At 43.6% G+C, this 24,044-nt stretch overlaps 1 protein-coding gene across 6 annotated transcripts in view; it reads left to right on the forward strand.

Moving 5' to 3' along the window:
* NSMCE2 (NSE2 (MMS21) homolog, SMC5-SMC6 complex SUMO ligase) overlaps positions 1 to 14,950 on the forward strand; it is a 230,332-nt gene extending 215,382 nt beyond the window's left edge. For 3 of the 6 annotated variants that reach the window (XM_065903311.1, XM_065903313.1, XM_065903312.1), the window contains exons 7-9: positions 6,294 to 6,394; positions 6,781 to 6,887; positions 14,613 to 14,950. In XM_065903311.1, coding sequence (XP_065759383.1) covers positions 6,294 to 6,394; positions 6,781 to 6,887; positions 14,613 to 14,730 — 326 coding nt within the window. In that variant the 3' untranslated portion in view covers positions 14,731 to 14,950. The remainder of the gene's footprint in view (positions 1 to 6,293; positions 6,395 to 6,780; positions 6,888 to 14,612) is intronic. The other 3 variants (XM_065903315.1, XM_065903314.1, XM_065903316.1) reach the window with 2 other exon arrangements.
* The last annotated feature ends 9,094 nt before the right edge of the window (positions 14,951 to 24,044 follow it).

Consider the following 24,044-nt stretch of genomic DNA (forward strand, 5'->3'; position numbering starts at 1 on the left):
AGTGTCAGATGCTCAGTCGTGTCTGACTCTTTACGACCCCATGGACTGTAGCCCGCCAGGCTTCTCTATCCATGGAATTCTCAAGTCAAGATTACTGGAGTGGGTAGCCATTTCCTTCTCCAGGGGATCTTCCTGACCAAGTGATCGAACCCCGGTCTCCTACATTGCAGGCAGGTTCTTTACCATCTGAGCCACCAAGGAAGCCACAAGAACAGAGCTAGATACCCATTAGTAGTAGAGTGTCCAACACACATGCACACACACACATATACACACACACTCCTCAATTTCAAGCCAAAGGGACTGAGCCTGCTGACTTCTTTCCATTCAAAGTCTAAGGTATGTCCAAGTTCACAGAGGCAGCCACTGGTAGCCCAAGCTGTGGGTTGCTAGGTGGGAGAAACAAGTCAGGAGTTGGCGCAGACACACATGCAGACACTGTAACTATAGAGTTTCCAACTTGGACTCAGTCTTCTTTTGCAGGGTAGGGAGGGGATCTTCCGTGTACCAACTCAACCTCTCCAAATATGCCGTCCCAGAATAGTGCAAGTAAAATAATCCGGGCAGTCCAATAAGCATTTCAAGCGGGCAGCAAATGTTTGTAGAATATTTGCTGCTAACTTTCAGGAGAAAAGTGCTTTTAGAAAAATGTTCAGACTTAATTGAAAAAGCACATAGCAATCAACTTTTATTCCCAGCTGGCATAAAACTGTCTAACTGTCAGCCAAATTTGGGTTGCCTGAAGACAGACAAGTGACTAATACTAGGGCTGTGTGTGGCCAGGCCCAAGTGTATTTTCTGACCACAAAACCATGTCTGGATTCTCCTTTGTAATTACCACACAGCCTACTATAATTGTAACACTTACATTTACTTCCTGCCTTTGACGTGGAATTCAGGGTCCAAGGCTGAACCCTGAGCTAGAATGAGGTCCTCTCTGTTGTTTGCCTAAAACCTATGAAATCATCATTGTGTGAAACATATATGTGTGTATGTGTGTGTGTATGGCCACATCTGTTAAATATGTAAAGTATATCCTTGTGAAAAATACTCCCACTCCTGCCTTGTTGGATGAAGCACTTCACTAATGAGATGTTTATTGAACACCTACCACTGCATGCCAAGGACATTTTGTGTGTGCATGCTCTGTCTCCCAGTCATGTCCAGCTCTTTGTGACCCAGGGACTGCAGCCCACCAGGCTCCTCTGTCATGGGATTCTCCAGGCAGGAATCCTGGAGTGGGTTGCCATTTCCTTCTTCAGGAGATCTCCCCAACCCAGGGATCGAACCCATGTCTCCTGAGTCTTCTGCACTGGCTGGCAGATTCTTTACCACTGAGTCACCTGGGAAGCCCAAGGACATTTTAGAATCTGGGGAGGCCTCTGACCTCGTAAGCTAAAGAAGATGCCCAGACCTTCTCTGCCCCAGCACATCTCTGCAAGTGCTTCTTGCTTGTCTGTCTCCCTCTCTCCTCTTTTCCCCCTCCCCTGTTCTCTTCCCAGAAAACAGGTCAGTGAATAAGACAGTCAATTCCCTGCTTTCCTGGAAGAGAACAGGGGAGGGGGAAAGAAGAAGAGAGGGAGACAGACAAGAGAGCACTTAGAGAGATGTGCTGTGCGGTCACAGCAGAGAGATGGGGTAGAGAAGGCCTGGGCATCTTCTTTATTAGCTCACGATGTCAGAGACGGCCTCTCCAAAGGGATAGTGTTTAAGCTGACATTTTAAAATGACAGGAAGAAGCAGGACAAACAAAGATCAGAAGGAAGAACATTCCAGGCAGGTTAGTATAGAAGTCAAAGATGGGAAAGAGCGTGGCATGTTCCAGAAATAGAGACAAGACCAGTGTGACCTGAGCACAGTGGGCGAGAAGGGGACTGGTCTGAGGAGCTGGCCATGCAGGCCCCTGTGAGAAGCAGGTTGGAGTGGCAGGTTGGGGTGCGGTGTGTGCATGTAGATGGTGGTCCTTGTTGAAGGAGGGCTTCTAGTTAAGAGGCTTCTGAAGAGGTCTGGGCAGGAAGCCATAGTGGCTTGGACTAAGATGTAGTAGAAATCATGAGAAAAGGCTCGGCTTTGATTTAGGGAATATAGTTTAGAACCAGTCACCAGAACTTGCCTGTGGTTTGGATGTCAGGAATGAAGGGAGAGGAATGCAGTGATCAAGAATGATTCCAAAGATTTGGGCTTGGGGAACCAGGAGGGGGGATGACAGACACGAGGATCCAGCTGCTCACTGATGGTCACAGCTGACCAACCATGAACCCACATCTTGGGGATCCAATCAATGCCCTCACCAAGCCCCTCACCTTGCATCACTGGGGAATATTCGCAGACCTTTGGAAATCCTTGCTTGTTTACTTCATTACTACTACAGCATTTTTTGTGTCTTCTCCTTTTAGTTTTTATTTTATGACATCAAAAAAATCCCATTCAAGTTACTAAATCAACCCTGATATATCCCTCGTGGGTGCTCTATAAATGTTAGTTCATACCCAGGTTTCCCTCCTTAGCACTTCGTTTGGGTGCTCTGGGCCTGGGCATGGATGTCGGGTGTGGGCCTGAGATCTGCCCATCTGATCGGAAGCTAACAGCAGGCACATACGCTTCTGACATGTCTTGTTTATGTACATGGAAACACTGTGACTCATCATCTTGTCTTTCTCTTTTTAATCAGAAAAAAATTTTGAGCTCTCTTAAATAATAAACTGATTTAATCCAGTTATTTCTTTATTATAATGCTGACAGGCTCTACTTTTGCCTTAAAAATATTGTGGGGCTTCAGTTTTCTTGTCTCTACAGTGGGGAGAGCAGTAGAGTTGTTGTTCATGGGTGTTTGGTGAGGATTAAGTGAAATAATGTATATAAAGTGCTGAGCACAATAGCTGTTTGTAGCAGTCAATAAACTTGAGGTATTATTATTAATAAAATAATTATCTGGGGGAGGGAGGGATGGCTTCCAGAACCTACCCACTGGTTTTAGTATTCCAATTAACCACACCAAGAAAATAGAGCCATATGTTGATTTACTAACTCCCTGAATGACTTTGGACAAAACCTGTAATGTCTTTGGATCTCCGTTTTCTCAAATAAATAAGAGAATAAAAATCAGTAACCTCAATTTAAAAATTTTTGTGATTCTAATAGACGATCTCTATTTTTCCTCTCCAATCTTCCTTTCAGTGGGCTTATCAAAAAGTTGTGTCTTTTTGTGTAGATTAGTGTGTGTGTATGTGTGTTAGTTGCTCAGTCATGTCCAACTCTTTGTGACCCCGTGGACTGTAGCCCACCAGGCACCTCTGTCCATGGAATTCTCCAGGCAAGAATACTGGAGTGGGTTGCCGTCCCCTTCTTCAGGGGACCTTCCTGACCCAGGAATCGAACCCAGGTCTCTTGCATTGCCAGCAGATTCCTTACCGTCTGAGATTAGTGTAAGTGATACTTATTGCCAGATGTAACCTTTTGTTCAGCACAGTGTAGAATCCCAACGTTGATATCACTTTCTATAAATACAGATTTTGGGTGAGGAAATGTTCTAGCTCAAGAGAAGTTTAGCTCTTGAGGCTCTTTCTCTTTTTAGACTCTCAGTCCATGGGCTATTACTCACTGTTGGCCTTCTTCCGCAGTCTCACTTTGTCACCTTCTTCTTTCATGATCACTGCTGTTGATAGCCACCTACAGCTTCTGAGCCCCCTGCTCAGCCTTCCCTGGTGCTTGGTATTGCATCTGAGCTATGCTTTCTTGCTTCCTCTACCTTTTGAAATTTAAAAATAGAAAAAAAAAAGAGAGAGAGAGAACCTGCAGTCTTTCACATTGTCTGAACTCTGTGATTCACCCAGCAGATTTTCTGGTGAGTTGCACAGTATAACATCTATAGTCAGAAATGTGCTATCTGTTCAGAATGAGCCCTGTAAGAAATGGGCAAAGAGGTGCTTTTATTTTGACTGTCAAACACATAATTCGAAAGGGACTGTGGCAGCCCCCGGAGGAGGCTTTGGAAAGTAAATTGAAGAATCAGAAGAGCTCCCAAACCTGCCCTTTGACTTTTCTCCTTACCTGCCCAGCTTTCTTGAGCCAACCTGAAGAATCACTGGGTTGATAAAAAGACTCTCTTAAGAGTCTGACTCTTGTGCTATTAATACCAACGATAGGTCTTAGGAAGCCCAGAAAGCCTTCATAGATCTTAGGAAAATTATTTCAGAAGCCCCAGCTCATATCACAGCAAGCATACTAAACTTTGGCAACCTCCACATTCAATATAATTTTATTGCTGGCAACATTTTTGAACATATTTTTATCCATATAGTTTTGGTTTGGTAAAAGTTTGGCTCCAAATAAGTGATTTAGCCTATAATTGGCTATTAATTTCTCAGCAATTATCTCCACATACTTGGGAGTTATTAAATTAATACTGAAATCCAGCCTACATATTGCTTCCAAATGAAATATTTTTGATGACCAAATCAACCATTAATGAAGTTAACCCAACATTACATTTTGTAGACCTTTAAAACTGATTAATTTCAGTTTTTTGTAGTAATCCTGTTTTGAATCCAATAAGTGGTTTTCAAGGTCTCAGACATTTTTATAGCCCCTTGAAAAGCTGAGAGGCGCCAGGCACTGTACCTTAACCACCAATGGTTAAAAGAAAATATTCCGTCCAGGAAGTCCTAAGCTCCAAGGGCATCCCTCTTGCCTTCTTCAAGGACTAACAACTGTTTGGGGGACATTTCTCTAAGAAAATACAACAAGCTGGCATATAAACAGCACTAGTCACTAAAGCAAAAAGAAACCCCCGCCAGAAAAACCAGAGTAATTGGGGGCAGAATGCCTGAGTTTCAGTCGAACGTTCACTGGTTGACCTTGAGCAGGTGCTCTGCAGCCCTCTCCTGTCCCCAAGGGTGCTTTTCCAGAAGACACTTTATCTGGCAGAAGGGGAAGGCCAGGGCCAGCAGTTCTAGGAATTAAAAGTTGTGCAGAACCATCTCAGCTTGAGAAAAGAGTTTCCCTCACACATTAAAAACGAGGCTTTTTTTTTATAACATCTGTATTATTTTCCCAGAATGAAAGGAGGAAAGGAAGGGAGAAAGGAGAAAAGGAGGAAGAAGGACTACACTGTCACACTTGGGTTTAAAACACTACTGATCTTTGATTTCTGTGCAAAATGACAAGTTCCCTTCTCCAAAAAGAAAGGCTTTCATGTGAGATTCTGTCAGTACCCCCATTCAAATGTCATGTATTACCTAGTTTCCCTTGGTGAAGGGCAAGGACCATGAAAAGTACATTTCAGAATGAAATATGTTACATTCAAAGCCAACCCTACCACGTATTCGCTCTGCAGTTCCCAAAGTGTGGGCCAGGAGCCTTTTGGGTACTCGGGGAGCCTTTCAGGGTACCCAGGAGGTCAGTATTATCTTCATAATAATATTAAGATGTCATGTGCCCTTTTCACCCTCTTTCTTTTCATAAGTGAATTTTTCCCAAGGCTGCGTGATGCAGTATCACGACAGACTGGATGAATACACAGATATCAAAGCCCAACTGTCTTCTATTAAGTCACATGTTAAAGATATTTTCAAAAATACCTTATCTCTAACTTTTTTGTTACCCTAGAAAATTATTTTTAATTTTTTTAGATATCATTTATGTTAGCTTGTCATGGGGTTGTTATTTTTAAATTTATTAATAAATACGTCTTTTAAAATTCCTCAGTCTTAATAATGTCTAACGTGGCAAATCTTGATAAACATAACCCACATTTTAAAAGTGTATTGGCGTCCTCAATAATTTCTATAAGTACAGAAGGGTTCTCAGCTCAAAATTTGAGAATCCCTGTACTATCCAACAGTAATTACCATTTATTGAATGTGTCTTTGTGCCAGGAGCTGTGCAGAGCACACGAAATTCTTCACCTCCTAATCTTTGCAATGAAATTATAAAGTAGAGAAGTTAAAAAACAAAGACCTTGCTAGCCCGAGGTCTCACAGCTGGAAGTGACAGAGATAATCAAGTCCTTCTGACTCCAAAGCCACATTCCTGATGACTGAACAGTCCTCCCCCGCAGAATCATTCTCGGTGACTCTGAAAAAGTTATTTCACTCCTCCAAGTTTATTTCCTTACCAAACATGGGCAGAGCCCCATCTCCCCCTGCAGAAGAGTTAATATGCACCCTAGCACCTAGCACAGGGGTGCACACCAAAGAGACCCTGAAAATCTGTCAACCTCCTTCCTCCCACCCATTCCTGTCCTTGGCACATTAGAGCAACAAGACTCACCAGCTTCCCTTTTCCCCCTCTAGATGGTCTTCAAGCAGACAGAGAGGCTGACAACACGGAAGAACTTGATGAAGATATGATTGTGACTCAAAGTCAGACCAACTTCATCTGCCCCATTACACTGGTACTGTTAGCACTTTGCTTCATAGAGGCAAAAAGTTCCCATTTGCTTTCTGACTTTATTTCCTGTCTGGAGTTGATGAGGGAGGAAAGGAAAGTGATGAGGGTCGAGGAGCAGACCTGAGAAAGAGTTTGCAGGCCATGATGTCCTTAGGGATCTACGAGTATATTCCTGCCCCACTGGCCAGGTGCCATTGAGGCGTCTGGTCTCCCTGAATTTTCTGCTATGGCCCTCTGCCCTGAGAGTTACGTAGAGCCACGAGATGGGGAGGTTAAACCTCGGGAGCCCCAGGTCTAGGTGACAGCAGTGCCAAATAATCGGTGACTTGAAGAAGTTACTGGAAGCTGGTCATCATCATTCCTGAAAGCCTAATGTCTTCTTGATTACAGTTGGAAATGAAGAAACCAGTGAAAAATAAAGTGTGTGGCCACACCTACGATGAGGAAGCCGTTGTTCGCATGATTGAGTCCAGGCACAGGCGGAAGAAAAAGGCCTGGTGAGTTGCTGCAGGAAAGGAAGTGGTCCTTCCCAGGGGTGGTCAGTCCCAGGCAGTGTGTTCATGCTGGAGGGAAAGCTGCTTCAACCTCCCCTGAAATCCATTCACCAGGAGGGATATTGTAAACATGGAAGCCGGTTTTCAGGAAACACAACACATAAGGGGAAAAATTAGTAATCTGTTTGGAAAGAAGCTGAAGGAGCTTCAAAAACACCTTCAAAATACAAGAAAAGGAAGTTGGATGTAATTCTCATCATTAGATAACAGGAATTTTTATAAATCTGTGTGTGCTATGCGTGCTAAGTCGCTCCAGTCATGTCCGACTCCTTGTGACCCTAAGGGCCTCAGTGTGTCAGGCTCCTCTGTCCATGGGGATTCTCCAGGCAGGAATACTGGAGTGGGTTGCCATGCCCTCCTCCAGGGGATCTTCCTGACCCTGGGATTGAACCCACATCTCTTATATCTCCTGCATTGGCAGGCAGGTTCTTTACCACTAGCACCACTTGGGAAGCCCTGTGTGTGCTGTAGCCTGAAAGAAATAAAGGAGAACTGTGATGCTGAGATTGCTTTTCCCCTTTCTATATGTCCTAACCCAAATAAGAAGGAATGGTTTAAAAAAATTTTTTTTTCATTCTGCAATACAGATAGTGTGTTTTAAAAAGTATTAAGTTGTCATTCTAAGAATTCATATCCACTGGTTTTTTTTTTTTTGGCTGTGCCTCACAGCATGTGGGATCTTAGTTCCCAGACCCTGTGCCACCTGCAGTGGAAGTGTGATGTCTTATCCACTGGACCACCAGAGAAGTCTTGGTTTCTGTTGGTCTTGATGATCAAAATTTGATTGTCCAGGAAGAACTTTCATATCTTTAATTACGTAAATAACTTCGTGAACAGTTTAAGTAAATTCATGGATGACTTCAATGAGAATTTTCTTTTTAATTGGAATGTTTAGAGAATCTTTTACATATATATATATATATATATATATATATATATATATATATAAAACCCCTTTCACACACAAACACACACAGAGCTCTGTTCCTGCAATGACATAGAACCCTGAGTTGGCTAGCCTGGCTTTGACTTGGTTGGCATTTCTCGCGCTCTTATCACAGATTTGAAGGAATGGAATTGCAGGTGTGACCAATTCTCAGTGGACCTTTGATAACAGTCCCTTTGATGTGTGGCTTTGCTTCTCCATCATCCAGAAATTTTCTGTTCCAGACCTAAATTGGAATTCCCCACCACTCCTCATCTGGGTGTGGATTTAGAGATAGGGCATTTGCGACTGTAGATATCTTAATGGTCATTCAGTCAAGTAATTTGCCCTATTTATTCTGGAAAACCTGCCTAATGGTTGCAAAATCGAGATTGTCTGAGTACATTTTTGTCTGTTTTGACTTTCCAGCTTATAATTGAGACGTCTCATTTCCCTAGGGAACCTTCCATTTTCCCTGTGAGTGTAATTTTCTTTGTTTTTGGACGTCTAAGCCTTCCATGTCTCCTTTTTTCTTTTTTCCTATGTTTATTCTCTGAAAAGCAAAATTTTAATTTGTTAACATAACTGCTAAGAATAGGCCTTCCCAGATAGTTCTGTTTCACAGCTCTTCTTCCTTAAAGTTTGTGATATTCTCCTCAAGTTAGATTTGGAAAGGACAGGTACTGATAACAAAGCACATTTCTCCCAAGTCCCAGGATGGGTGGGAGCAACTCCCAGAACAGGCTTACACTGAAACACATCTTCTTGATTACATACTTTGACTTTCTAATGTCCTTTGCCTTTTCTGAATTGTATATGATGTTTGGAAGCTCTTGAGTAACACCCAGCGTTTGGAAAGTGTGGGTATTTTTCTGCCATACTTTTCTTTAAGTTGGATGCAGATTCCACAAACACTGCAGATTCTCATAGCTTAGTAATAGCAGTGAAGTCCAAGTGGAGGACGTCTGGGAGGTTTACAGCAAAGGTAGTATTTTTGCTGGGCCTTGAAAAATGAAAAGGATTTCAGAGAAGGGTGAAGAAGAGTCTTTCCAGCCCAGAGGCTTGCCACATTCAGAGTCTGTTCCACTTGGGGAATAGTAGATACAGGTGCAATTATTGTTTGTTAGAGGGTGATAGGAAGGATGCTCTGGGCTCTAGTAAGAGGGAAGTGGTGGTGTATGTGAATTCTCTCTGTTCTGTACTCATCGCAGAGGACATTAAATGTTATGATTTCATTAGTTTCCTCATCTATAAATTGATGGTCATAGCTGTAAATTGCCTCAGTGGTATGTTTGAAATTTGAATAAGATTTACAGAAAGCCCTGAAAGCACCTGCCACGTGGTAAGTAAACATTATCCCATCCTCCTCGTCTTCCTTGCCATCATTGTTCTGTAGGGTTTTGAGGGAATATGCTAGTCAACCTGGGTTTTAGGAAGTTACTCCAGTAGCAGTTTAAGGGGTGGATGAACAAAGGCCTGAGGTGAAGATGTCAGTTAGGATGCTGTGGTAGTAGTTAAGTTATAGATCATGAGCACTGGCATTGAGACCAGAGTCATAGGTGGAAGGGCATTGAGGAGGAGATGATTGTGGAGGTAGAATGGACAGAATTCTGTAACTGAAAGCTGGAGGGAACAAGTGGAAGGATGACTGACATGCCTAAACGGGGTGTCTAGAAGGATGGTGATGTCATTAGCCAGTGGAGAGGGTGTAAGAGGAACGCATTTAGGAAGGATGATAGGAGGGTCATGTTAAGTTTGAGGTCCCTAGCAATACAGCCTGAAGTATCCTCCTCCTCCTCTTCCTCCTGAAGTATCCATGAGGTGCAGAAAATGTGGGTGTTTGACCTCAGGAGAAGCTCTGAGTGAGATGTTGATCGACAGGTTATTGATGCAGAAGAGTCAGACCCACACATCTGCCAGGTGCAGCTCTGGACCAGATGTGACGGCCAGCCGAGAGCCCCCAGGATGGGACCTTAGCCTGGCTCTGAGCAACGTGAAGCCAGGATGCAGCTCTGCATTGCTTACTGTGTTCCCAGAGCACCTGATGGAGGACCGCAAAAAAAGCATTCTGCCATTCTGAAAGGGCAGTCAGAGGAAGAAGATTCCAACAAAGCAGTCTGAGACGTAGCTGGGAGAGGGGAAGAGAGACTAGAGAGCTGAGCATCACAGGAGCCAGTGGCAGGGGCGAGCGGAGTCAGGGTCGACTGGGCCTTGAGGATGAGCTGCACTGCATTTGGCAGCAGGTTGGAATCCAGGGCCTCTTCAAAACCTACCCCAGAGGTTCCTGATGAAGTATGAATTAGTGTCATCTCCCAGTACGCATGTTTGGGCAATGAGCACTTCTGGGTTCGCTTTGTTTAAATATGTCCATGACACATTCAGTTTGAGAAATCTCAGTTTCTCAGTTCTTCCTCCTTGTTGGCTCCAACTCTGATTTCTTAGACAGGAGTTCCAGGTACATTGTGTTACTAGCACTGACTCCCTTTTACTGTCCATGAGGTCTCTTGACACATCTCTCTGCATGGGCTTAAGTCAGAAGAAAACCACTGAGACTTTACCCCTAACTAAATACTGCTAGTTAAAATAATTTCCTAAAGCAGATCTCTGAATAATCAGTCTGTTTATTATCTTACTAATAAAACTGCCTCATGATTTTCACATGAATAAGATACTTTCCATAGTCATTTCTTTGCTTTCTGGTTTGAGAACAGAGACTGTATTAGCAAACAGTCACATTTAAGAGCGTGGAGAGGACAGTTAGGTTGAATGGAAATGTGTCGTTGAATAGCAGAACTCCAGCAGTGTGCTTAGAGGCCCTATTTTAAACATGAACCAACCACTGACCTCTCAGAGTCTCAGTTTCTTCATCTGTAAAATGAAAAGAGCACCATCTCACAGTATTTCAGGATCAAAGGGACAGTGGGGAATTCCAGTCTAGGTCTGCACCAGCAAATTTCTTGGCAATGGAGAAGCAAACCACTTAGAAGAAAGCTCTTTTTTGGCCTACAGAATGCTAAACAAATAGCAGCCGGGTTACTGAGGTCGAGACTGTTCATGTTTGTATTACTTACCTCACTGCTTAGTGACACATCATTTCAGACGCAGAGGATGTAGGCTCGAGTTACCCTCTGGGTTTAGGTATGATGAGAATCCATCCTGCTCACATTTCCAAACCTGCTTTCTAGAGCTGGGTGGACCCTGGAATGCTTGGGGCCCAGACCCAGGAGCTCGTAAGAGCCACAATCCTGTACATTTTTGCTAATGCCGAGGCCAAGGTCCCCCACGGCCTCTGGGGCTCCTGAGACCCGGGCCCCTGTGTTCAGTAGACACACGCTTGCCCTCTGTGGTGCTGGCATGTTCTGCCCTGTCAGTGACCCAAGCTCAGGACCCAGCGTCTCCTCCCAGGCCTGTAGGCTTGACTCCTGCACAGTGATGACGAGAGGGCTTAAGACGGGTGTGGCCACACCTACCTAGCTCACCAGGGTGTCATGGGGGTGAATGCACTAATGCTTATAGAGTGTTCTGTCTCCAGAGGAGGAGGGCCCTGATTCAGTATCACATCATTATGAACCTTGTCTTTACCTCTTCAGTTTAGAAACTGGCATGTGTTTATTTGAGATGGGGTGAGAAAGAAGGTTCTCCTGCATCAACCTCTTCTCCAGGAAGCCTTCCCAGAACTCTCATTCTTGCTGCACAAAGTGCCCCGTCTCCTTGCTCCCACGGCACCTCTGCATTGTGGCATGTCAGCCTCCCACCAGCACTGTAGGTGGGGCTGGCTCTTCTCCGCAAGGTTCTTGAGAACAGAAATAGTGTCCTAGAGCAGGAACCGGCTTACTGAGCACCTGCGTGAATTCCTGGACCCTTGTCACACGGCGTCCCACTCATTTCTCACGACAGCCCTATATGCTCCGCCTTCCTAGAAGAAGAACCTGAGGCCCATTACTGATGACACTTGCCCAGAGTGTCACAGCCAGGAGGCTGGAGCCCAGCTCTCATTTACTCCTGAGCCTATATTTGTGTCTCTAGGCCGTCTGGCTCCCCTCGAGAGGGTTTTTGGGTTAATGCCTCTGTCCCCCGATTTAATCCCCTAAGTGAGCTCAGCCCTCTTTGTCTGACATGGGTAACCCTGGGATGATGTGCAGCCAGCTCTGCAGCTGAGCAGTGTGGTTAATCCCATCACACATTCTCAGAATGCTCTCATTTACTGACTAAAACCACTGATGTCATCAGGAAGTCCTCCCCACCTCACTCTCCACTTCCCTAAAACAGCTTATTCACTGTCTGGCTATTGGTGTTAAAGACTTTGTCCTGGGGAGGGGAGAAGGTGGGGGGAGTTGGTTGGGGGGGACTCCAGCCAGGCAGGGCAGTCAGAGCAGATGAGCAGCCAGGCTGATAAGCATCAGCTTGAGGGTCATCTCAGCCACTGAGTTCAAGCTGCATCTCCATGTCACAGAAGGTCAAGTGGTGAGAAACGCCTTTTCCAAAGTCAGGAAAGCATCTTTTCATAATCTCAGCTTATTGACTTTCATACTGAAAGAAAGAACTCACTCTGAGACCTCGGGGTGTTTTAAATCAGTGTAAAGCCCTTCTCAAGCACCTCCAAGCCACACCCTGAAACGAAGCCAAGTCATCATACCTGGCCCAGTCACCCCCATCCTCTTTCACATGGTCACCTTTCTAGCCTCACATTTCAACACAAGTACCTGACCATACAGGACACATTTCAGTAAATATAAATATTGTTAGCAAGCATATTATTCATTACATTGATTCATGCTCCTCTCATAGAAAGATGCCTTGGTCCAGAAATTAAGACCAAGAAAAAGTTTCTCTTCTGTGTTACATGGTTGAGCTCTCTACTGCTGGACAGATTAGACCTCACATGATCAGCTCTCTTCCCCTTCTGGTTTATAACTTTTGTCTTGTTTTTGTTATTTTTGATCTGTGCTTTTTGGAGGGTTGTCTCAGATCACTGGGCCAGAGCTCTGTGTGGGGCAGGAACCTGTATTTGTATTTTACAGCTGGATGCTTTGAACCCTTCATAGGGCCACTCACATAAGAGGGTCAAATGAATGCACGAATGCTCACATGTCTGTGTTGGAGATATGCAAGCTCTAGGCAGTGAAGGGAATGAGCGCTACTGAGCACTGAAGCTGGGATTCTGCACCTTCTGTAAATCTGAGGATGCAGAGGCTCCAAAAGTCAAAGCGAGCTGCTGGTGGTCTCATAACAAGTGAGCAGGCATGGAGACCTAGGTCGGCTCTGACTCCAAAACTGGGCACTTTACTCTGCCCAAGTCTGGTTCATGTTGAGAAGAAATCAGGTGACTTCATCCAGCCCACTGCCTTCAGAAGAGACCACATCTAAACAGAACCATGACTCACCCACTGATTTCTTCAGCCACAGCTCTTCCCCTGAGTCCCCATCAGCCCACTCAGCCTCTCCACTGAGAGGACTGGTGGGCATTTCAGAGAGAATATGTAGCAGCCAGGACTCCTGCCTGATTCCATCCCAACCTAGTTTTCCAGTTGTTTCCATGGAGATAAAGGGTACCACCAAGGCCCTTCAGCTCAGGCCAAACTCTGAACAAAGCTCAGCTCTTTGCTTTACCCTCCACATCGGGTCCGTCAGCAAGACCCCTGGGTTCTACTTCCGGCTGAATCTGGAAGCTGCACCCTCTTCCAAGCTGCCCTTTCTCTCCCGGCTGCTGCATGACCCCCTCAGTTCTCTGCTTCCCCTCTGCCTGTGTCCGCATTAAACAGCCAGAGTCATGTTTTCTAAATGTATGCTAAATTTCATCCCTCTCCTATCTTACCACCTCGAGGGTTTTTATATTTAAAATAAAATCCAAAATCCCACACACTTCCAGTCAAATCTCCAAACGCCCTCCCTCTTGCCCTGGGCGTTCCAGCCACATTGGCATCGCTCTTATACCAAGCAGCTGCCTCCTCAACTGCTACACATGCCAGGCCCCAGCCCCGGCCACATGCAGCCTTTGTTCTATTAATAGATAAGCCCTCCCCAGCGAGCCATGCCTGACCCCTGCTAGATAAGCCCCTCAGCTCACACTCTCTCCCTTGACCCTGCTTTTTTAGCCATTGTGGCACTTAAAGACGCTATGCAGCGGGTTAGCAATGGTTTCTCTCCCCCACTGGAAAGTGAGTGCCGTGAAGTGGGCATTGCCCTGGCCCCAGTGCTGGACAGACCCTGGCTCATGTGGGCACTCAGTGAACAAGTGAATGAGTGCACATCAGTCCTGATTTTTTAAATGTGCCCCCTTTTTGGTAAAATGTCCACACTTAATTACTACTCAGCCATAAGAAAAGAATGAAATTTTGCCATTTGTGGCAACATGGACAGACTTGGAGGATAATTCTGCTAAGTGAAATTAGTCAGACAGAGAAAGACAAACACTGTATGATATCATTTATCTGTGGAATCTAAAAATAGAACAAACTAGTGAATATAACAAAAAAGAAGCAAACTCACAGAGAGGACAGACCAGTGCTTATCAGTTGTGGGGGCTGGCGTGATAGGGGTTGAAGGAAAAAAGGCAGGGGTGGGGGTGGTTATTATGGCATTATGAGAAATCATCTGTGTGAAACTTTTGACAATTGTAAAACCCTATAGAATTGAAAGAATTTTTCATTCAGTTTTTTTTTTAAGGGTGCTCTTAAATTCTTGCACGGAGAGAAGTTGATTCTGAAGGCATTAAGGTGACTTGATCTTCTCATCTCTCACAGTTGCCCGAAAGTCGGCTGTAGCCACACAGACATGAGAATATCGGACCTCATCCAGGATGAGGCGCTGAGAAGAGCAATTGAGAACCACAACAAGAAGAGACGTCGCCAGTCCACCTAGGAAAGCCCCCTGCCTGCAGGGGACTCCGCAGCCTACCTCCTACCCCAGCCATCCATAGAGAGTGATGCTTCTCAAAGCACTTCGACTGGCTGCATAGCATACTTTGGGGTAAATTTGAAGGTTTTAGTGTATTTGAAAGCATTTTTCTATGTTCCAATAAACTTTCAAGTCTACCATATTGTTTGTTTTTAAGTGTTCTGTCATTTTAAATAAAACTTGGATTATCTGTGTGTGTCGCATGTGTGTGCCTCCTGAGGTGTAAATGGTTCCAGTGGTATAGGCTGGGTGGTGGCGGGCTTCTCTATTTCTAATCCCTCAGACTGTTTTTTATTATAGTTTTAACAAACAAGCAAAAAAAAAAAATGTTTTTTGCAAGAGATGTTTGAAATGGAAACACATAAAAACACCCTAATTGCAAGTATTTTCTATCAGGATAGTAAAGAATAGCATGAAGGCATACAGCAAAGCCAGTTTCCTTACTATATTTACTTTGTGTATTGACAGTTCCAAATATGTAAATGCTCTTATTTGTCATTCTGATGAGCTACTGCTTCAGTAGCTGGCTTATCAGTGCAATGATAAGTGATGCCATAATGGAAACTTTGCTGCAGCCTTCTGAGAGCCTAAAGCGTTGTCGGAAGCAACCACATCCTGGCTGTTCTCTGCCTTACTCCGTGGCTTTCATAAGTGCCTTCGACCCCCTGGGCCTGGGATCTTCAACCACAAAGTAAAGATATTAAATAAGATGTTCTCTGCCATCCCTTCAGCCCTATAAGTCTGTAGACTTATGACCAGCAGGGTCTTTAGACTGAGTATCATTGATTATATTCTATTTATATGAAAAGGACTAATCTATTCATAGTGGAGGTACAGGGAGACCTGGCATGCTGCAGTCCGTGGGGTCCCAAAGAGTCAGACGTGACTTGCAACTGAACAACAGCAGCAGCCTTTTAGCAACGAGAATAATCAACAAAACCCAGCGAAGCATGCCCCGACTACACTAGAAAACCCAGAAGAACTAACAGTGGCTAGCATTTATTGAGCACATAGTGTGTACCAGTTGCTATTTCAAGCACTTCACATATATGAAAATATTAACTTGTAATTTCCTCAGCCTGATGAGAGAGATACAGTTATTATTCCCACTTTACAAATAAGTAAAATGAGGCACAGAAATGAAGTGACCTGTGGAAAATCACAGAGTTAGTAAGTGACTGAGCTGGGATAATGCAGTCATCTGGGTCCAGAGTCTGGACTCTTGGGGGGGGGGGTTTCCCTTTTAACTTATTGGCTGTGCTGGGTCTTTGTTGCTGGTTTTTCTCTAGTTGCAGCAAGCAGGGGCTACTCTCTCATTGTGGCGGCTTCTCTTGTAGAGTGCAGGTTTGTGCTCTAGCACAAGTTGTGGCACATGGGCTTAATTGCTCCACAGTGTATGGGATTTTCTGGATCAGGGATCGAACCCACATCTCCTGCATTGGCTGGTGGATTCTTTCTTTACCACTGAGCTTCCAGAAGCTCGGAATTCTTAATCACATCCTCTCCTCCTCCCTATTGATTTATTTAGGTTCTAAAAATATACTCCCAAGTCCGCATTTAAAAACGAAACCTTTAAAACTAAAAAGAAAAAATAAAAATGAAACCTTTGTAAATAAACACGATACCATGCATTTGTGAAAAAAAAATTCACTAAAATGCAGGTAATAACTGGATTTGACATTTAATAGGCAGTAATGGCCATGAAATAATAACATATGTTTGCATTTAAAAGCATAGTCTAAAATGGCAGAATTAATTTTGGAAACACTCATGGAATTCAGAAAGGAGTATGACATTCAGTTGTCTACAAACTAAGTAATTTTGAGTTTCTTAGATGCGTTATCTGAATCAGACTTCCTGAGGAAATGATGATGTTTCAGCCAGAACAAACATACTTCTCGTGGAATGTGGTTCTTTTGTGAAATAATTTGTTTCCTAAACAGATAGAGACAAGCATGAAGTGGTTGCCTAAGGTTCAATTTGTATTTTCCCCAACTCTTTCTAAAGAGAATTCCAGAAAATTGGTGTAGACATTTATACCAATTAGAAAAATGCAAACACCATTCTGCTATTGAAAAGTATTTGTATCCTATAACATTTTTTCCTTCTTTATTCTTCAGAAACATATATACTTGTCCAACCAATTAACGAATTTGAAGTTTTATATATAAAACTTCTTTTTATCTTTCACCACTTGGTTGTCATGATCAATCTGGTATATTTGTTAAATTTCCTTTATAAGAATTTTTTCCAAAAAGTGAAGCCTTTTCTTCAAATGAAATTTTGTCTTATTGAGAAACCTAATAATATACAAACAATGAAAAGGGAGCAAACAGATGGTGGGGGTTCCATCCCTTTTTCCTAGAGGACCCCAGTCTTTTTTTTTTTTTTTCCACTGATGTATTTGTTTTATTTTTGGCTGCTCTGAGTCTTTGTGGCTACCTTTTTCTCTTTCTTTTTTGTATCTTTTGGCCACACTGCCAAGCAAATGGGTTCTGAGTTCCCAGACCATGGATTGAACCGGTGCCACCTGCATTGGAAGTGCGGAGTCTTAGGGAAGTCCCAGGAGCCCCAGCCTAATCTGAGATCACCCAAGAGCCCATGAGTAGCATTTGAAAACTGCACCAGACATGGTAGTGAAATCATTTTATATATGACTGGTTTAGGACTTGGACAACTGTGTGAACATGGCATTTTTAAAAAAGTGCTAGTTCCTTTAAGAAATTTCCAATTGAGTAAGTTTAAAACATGAGCACAAGCTCCAAACAATAAGATAATTTCTCACTCACCATATATAGAACTTCAAACATGGAGTGTCCAGCCCGAAGCGACACCTGCACTGCTCCCAGCTGAAGTTTCCTGTGAGGAGAGAAAAATTGCAGGGCTCAGGGGAACTGAGGCCCCCAGGAACTGATGGCTGGCTGCCACACACCAGGCTCAGGGCTAAGTGCCTTAAACATATCACCTAACTGAATCCTCCCTGTAACCCTGGAGGGAAGTGTTATCGCCCCATTTTACAGATGAGGAAACTAAGGCTCGGAGTCAATAAGTCATTAGCCTGAGGTCACTGGCTTGTGAGTGGTGCTGGTAGAGCTTATACTGGGACTTAACCAGGAGTGCAGAGGGAGCACTCCAACCCACTAAGCTCCCTGTCCTGGGGCCGTGGAGGATGTCTGAGTGGTCAGCAGACCTGCATTTCTATCTCACCTAACTGTGTCCCAGGCGAATCCCATTTTCCAGGCGTTCGTGCATTTTGCATAGCCCAGTGCTTCTGCCTCCCTTCCCTCTGCAAACACACCCGACCAAGTCCAGGCCCTCCCTCCTGGCTTCCACTTAGACTGGTCTCCCACCTCGCATCTGCCACCTCCCATGTTGATCTACAAGAATGCTGATTGGATAATCCTGCATCCTTTCCTACCAAGTGAACTTTAAGTCTGGCATTCAGGATTCTGCCATAGTGCAGCCCCACTCTTATCTCCCCCCTTCTGTTCGCCTGCTTTCTTATGGCAGGGTTTCTTCCGGAAGTAATGGCATATTCCTGACCACATACAATTGACCTTGGGCAAGTTCCTTTACTGCTCCGGGCCTCAGATGTGTCACATTAACTAAAAGATTTGGACTTCTCCCCAGGGTTTCTTTAAGATTCCTAAGATTCCTATTTGATGAATCGGTCCTATGCAAACACTATGGCCCTTTAGAAGGAAAACAAGCTGATTTTGAAATTAGAATATATTTGAATCCAATGTGTATATTGCATCTTTAAGTATTTATTCAAGAAACGCTTTCTAAGGCACTTTGTGACGTGTTTTGTGTTAGTCTCTTTGGATATAAAAAGTCCTTCTGAGAGGGTTTCTTGTTCAGTTGGGCTAGACAGATATGTACAAAAATAAACTCCATAAAAGGTTATATAAATGCCATGTCTAGGGGACAGTAGGACAAAGGAAATATAAGAAAATTATTAAGTAAAAATTGAGTTTTAGTAAATCAGGTAACAAAATTCAAAACAAGTTTATCAAAAGCCTCTGAAACCTTTCGGCTGGGAGATGGGGTGAGGAGGGTAAATCCTGAGTGTGGGTTACCCAGCAGTTCGGGAAATCCGCTATGTTGTGGAAATCTGCCTTCAACCTCATGTGAAACGTCATGAAGGGGGTTAACTGTTCTGAAAAGAAGGCAGTTAAATCTGGGGACAGGAATTCTCATACATTGCTTGTGGAAATGCAAATTGGTGCAGTCACTGAAAAGTTTGGCTTTTTTTTTAAAAAGGTTACACATGAATTTACCACATTACCACACAACACATTAATTCCAGTTCTAGGGATCCACCCAAAAGAAATCAAAGCTATGTTCACACAAAGTCTTGTGTATGAATATTCACAAAGCAACATGCTTTATAATAGCAAAAAAGTGGAAGTGATCTGTATGTCCACCTGATGAATGGCTAAACAGAAGCCATGGAGCCATACAAGGAAATACTACTTGTGATAAAAGGGAATAAAGTATCAACGCTTGGAACGTGGTTGAACAGGAGCCAGTCACAAAGATTGAATAGTGTGTGAATCCACTTACATGAAATGTCCAGAAAAGACAGCTCTGTAAGGACAGAAAGGAGATTATTGGTAGCCTGAGGCTGAAGGTGAGAATGGAATTGCGTTGGAGTGAAGGAAACGGTTCTGACTGGATTGTGGGGACTTCCCGGGTGGTCCAGTGGCTGAGACTTCAAGCTCCCAATGCAGGGGGCCTGGGTTCCATCTCTGGTCAGGGAACTAGATTCTGTGTGCTTCTATGCCCTCCTCCAGGGGATCTTCCCAACCCAGGAATCGAACCCACGTCTCTTAGGTCTTCTGCATTGGCAGGCAGGTTCTTTACCACCAGCGCCACCTGGGAAGCCCCAACCAAGACCCAGCGAGGTTAAATAAATCAATAAATAAATTTTTTTAAAACTGTCATGTGATGAGGGTTGCACAGCTTTAGACTTACTAAGTCACTGAATCCAGCACTTAAAATGGTATATTTTATGATGTATAAATTATTAAATAAACTGAAGAGGGGATTGCTTTACAGGAGAGGGAGAGGACAGCTTTCTTTCTGGTTATTTGAAATAACTGGGCAGATAGAACAGCTACTGGGAACCCCAGTTCAGCTCGGAACCACATGTCTATCAATATTCTAGGAAGCATTTTTGAATCTCAAAGGTTAGAGTGAAATTAAAAGTGTTCTAGTCAAAGCCTCATGGAATCCAAGATTAAAAGAAGCAATGCTTAAAAAAAAAAACCTGCTAAGGTTAATGAGAAGATAAGATTAAACAATGATTGATAACAAAAAGGAACTTGATTTTATCTGTCTCTGTGCCTGAATCCCCCAATTGTAGATTCATTTTATCCGCAGTGATCACTAATAGTAATCAATAGCTCTAATGAGCTACTTTTAAAATATTTTTTAAGTATAATGGAGTGAAAACCCAGGCTAGTTCTTTCCTCTGTTCATCCTACCATTGGGGAGGATGAAATTCAGTCTGTAAAGATGACCCTCTATAAGCATTCAAGGGTGGCCGAATGATCCAAACGTATAACAAGGTAAAAATTTATGACCACAAAAAGGAACATTTAGTGGGTGGGGTTTTTTTTTTCCATGAACAAATACAGAATTTGTTTTAAAACAAAAAGGAAAAGCAAGATATACTTATGAAAGGAAGCAGCCCAAGGACCATCCTCTGTCAAAACCAGAATACAAACCAGAAGTGCAGTGCTATTGAAAAAGAAGTCAGAAGGCCGCTGGGATGTACGGGAAGAGCTGTCTGTCATTCAGCGTTTCAGAGAAGACTGGCCGTCAGGTTTTGCATGGGACCCTGAGCTGGTTACGGCCACCACAGTTCACAGGGAATTCAGAGACCCTGGTGAATTCATAGGACAGCACACACAAGGCCCAGGATGATGAACAAGAGGCTGTGCTGGAAGGTGATGGGATGTTTTTGCCCACAGAGAGACAAAAAAACAAAACTGAGGCCTCTGTTTTATACATAACATGGGATTTTTTTTAAAGAATTGCAAGGCAATCAACAATAAGCTCCATGAGAGGACCTATTAAAAGTTCTTTGGTACTCAGAAGAAAAACTTAACTGTTAGCATCCCAGCAAAAGAGCTCTTATCCAGGAAACCATGGATGCCCTAGGAGACTGTGAATAAAATTCAGAAGGTATATGAATTCGTATGGGAAAAAAAATGGCATCTTTACTTTTACTGACCTCTACTAAGGATTTAAGGTTTTCTACAATCTTAATGTAGGCAATGAACTCCAGTAGAATTATTGATATCTGTGACTTCATCACCAATAAAAATGACGTTTTCACATAGCATTCCTGTTGCCATCAAGATGGATTTACACGTACTTTTGTCTTAAAATACAGTAATTAATTTGCTTCTATCAATAATAGACTAACAGAAATTGGATTTAACTCCCACTTTTAACAACTAAGACTTTCCAGGTGGCTCAGTGGTAAATAATCCACTTGCAATGCAGGAGACCTGGGATTAGTCCCTGGGTCGGAAAGATCCCCTGGAGGAGGAAATGACAACCCACTCTAGTAGTGTTGCCTGGAGAATCCCATGGACAGAGGAGCCTGGCAGGTTATAGTCCATGGGGTTGCAGAGTCGGACATGACTAGGTGACTAACACTTTCACTTTAACAGTTAAAACTCTGGACAATATATAGACGAAATCGTGGTTTTCAGACATTGGAGGCTGTTCTTGCTTTCTGCCTGAAGAATTCCCAGGCCACACAGTGGAGAAAGATCTAGCTGGAGCCTGGCGGTCTGTCTGAGTTGAGGAGACAGAGTTGAAAATCAGGGGGGTGAAGTAGCTAGAGTCTGCAGAGCAGAGAGTTGCTCAGAGGTTGAGCTCTGGAGACCCACAGAGGGTCCCCCTGGAGTTTCCAGCTGAGTTATCATCAGCTCGTGCCTGTGAGGAAACTACCTGAGGCTGGGAAAGAACCGCCCAGAGGATCAGCGGGAACGAAAACCAGAGCTCACATAGGCCCCAGAATGTTCCTTCTCTCACCAGCCAGAGTAGGGCAAAGTTAGCCCTGGACCAAAGGATGCCTTCATCCTGCTTAGCAGTGTTTATAAGCATGCCTCAAAAGCAAGGATAGGCAACTTTTTGTGTGAAGGGCCAGACAGTAAATAGTCTCAGCTTTGCGGATCACTTGGTTTCTGTTGCAATCACTCAACTCTACCACGGTAACACGAAAGCAGGCACGTTTGGTATGGAAATGAATGCTAGCGGCTGTGTGCCAGTAAAATTTTATATCCATGTTCAGTGTGGAAATGAATGCTGGTGGCCAAGTGCCAATAAAACTTTATTTGCAAATACTGAAAATTTAATAAAACTTTTACAGGCCACAAAATATTATTCTTTTGGCTTTTTTCAACCATTTCAAAATGCAATAACCATTCTTAGCTCGTGAGCCATACAGAAACAAACAAGAGACCAGATTTTGTCTCTGGGCTGTAGTTTGCTGACGTCTGATCGAAAAGATTGAACTGTCTCTAATTAACTGTGTCCCAAAACAAGGCTCAAAGGTATTTAAAAGAATACGAAAGAAATTAAGAAGCCACACCCAACAATGTCAAATTCACAATGTCTGGTATTCAATGAAAAAGTTCCAGGCATACAAGAAGGCAGAAAAATATGATCCATAATGAGGAGAGAAATTATTTAATTGAAAGAGACCCAGAAATGATACAGATGGTAGAATCAGTAGACAAGGACATTAAAACAACAATTGAAAATGTATTTCATGTGTTTAAAAAGGTAAAGGAAAGGACAGCATGTTGTGGGGAGATATGGGAGATAGAAAAAGTACTAAATCAAATTCCTAGAAGTACAGAATATATCTGCAATGAAAATTACACTGAGTGTGATTAACAGCAGATTAGTTACTGTAGTAGAAAAGCCTAGTGGGGATGAAGCTATAGCAATACAGACGATTCAGTGGAAACACAGGGAGAAAAGAGAAAAAACAAGGCATCAGTGAGCTGAGGGGACAACATCACGCAGTCTAACACACATGTATTTGGAGCCCCAAAGGAAGGAAAGCAGATAGGAAGGAAACAGAAAAAGTCTCTGAAAAAATAAAATACAGTATCTACTAAATCTGCTGTTAGATATCATTTACTGTGTTAAAAGAGAACCATACAACTACATCAACAAATCTTTTTTTTTTTTTTGGCTGCACTGGGTCTTCATTGCTTTGCGTGGGCTTTCTCTAGTTGTGGCGATCAGGGGCTACTCTCTAGTTGTGGTGCACAGGCTTCTCATTGCAGCGGCTTCTCTAGTCGTGGAGCACAGGCTTCTCATTGCAGCGGCTTCTCTAGTCGTGGAGCACAGGCTTCTCATTGCAGCGGCTTCTCTTGTCGTGGAGCACGGGCTCTAGGCGCACGAGCTTCCGTAGTTATGGCGCACAGACTCAGTTGCTTCACGACATGTGGAGTCCTCCTGGACCAGGGATCAAACCCTAGCCTCTGCATTGGCAGGTGAATTCCCATCCTCAGTCCCACCAGGAAAGTCTACGAATTCAGTTTTTAAATGGCTCCATAACTATATTTCCTGGAGAAGGAAATGACAACCCACTCCAGTATTCTTGCCTGGAGAATCCCATGGACAGAAGAGCCTGGTGGACCACAGTTCATGGGATCACAAAGAGTCAGACAGGACTGAGTGACTAACACTTTATTTCAATACAACCGGTTTCCTTTGTAATCTTATGCTTTTGAAAGCATTGTTCTGAACAGGGGTGGAATATTTCGCTCAACCCCCCAGGAGCCCAGGGCCCAGTGAAGATGTACCGTCCTGTGGGCAATTGTACTCACCTCTGTGGTGGGCCCCTCCCGTGGTTCTGGGGCACCCTCTGGCCGGGTCTGCTGTAGTCCACATCCCCAGCCCCTCACACAGAGCCTTGTCACCTCACAGATGCTCACTGATGAGTAAAGATGGCATGGGGGGAAAATGAATGCTCTCTATGTCCTTGGAAGATTAAGTAAGAAATATGCATAAGTTAATGCAGATAAAAGTTTCTCCCAGACTCTTGAGAGTTAGCATCTGTCAGAGTTCATCTGACACATCTCACATACATTATCCCCATTAATCCTCCCAACTGCCCTGGATTCAGATAAGGAAACTGATGACCAAAGATAAAATCCTTTCCCAGGTCTCTGAGCTTGTGAGTGACGGGGCCAGGGTTGGAACCAGAGCCTCCAAAGGACATTCTCCCGTGTCATGGCTGT

The sequence above is a fragment of the Muntiacus reevesi genome, chromosome 12 (assembly GCF_963930625.1).
Source record: "Muntiacus reevesi chromosome 12, mMunRee1.1, whole genome shotgun sequence".
Lineage (NCBI taxonomy): Eukaryota > Metazoa > Chordata > Mammalia > Artiodactyla > Cervidae > Muntiacus > Muntiacus reevesi.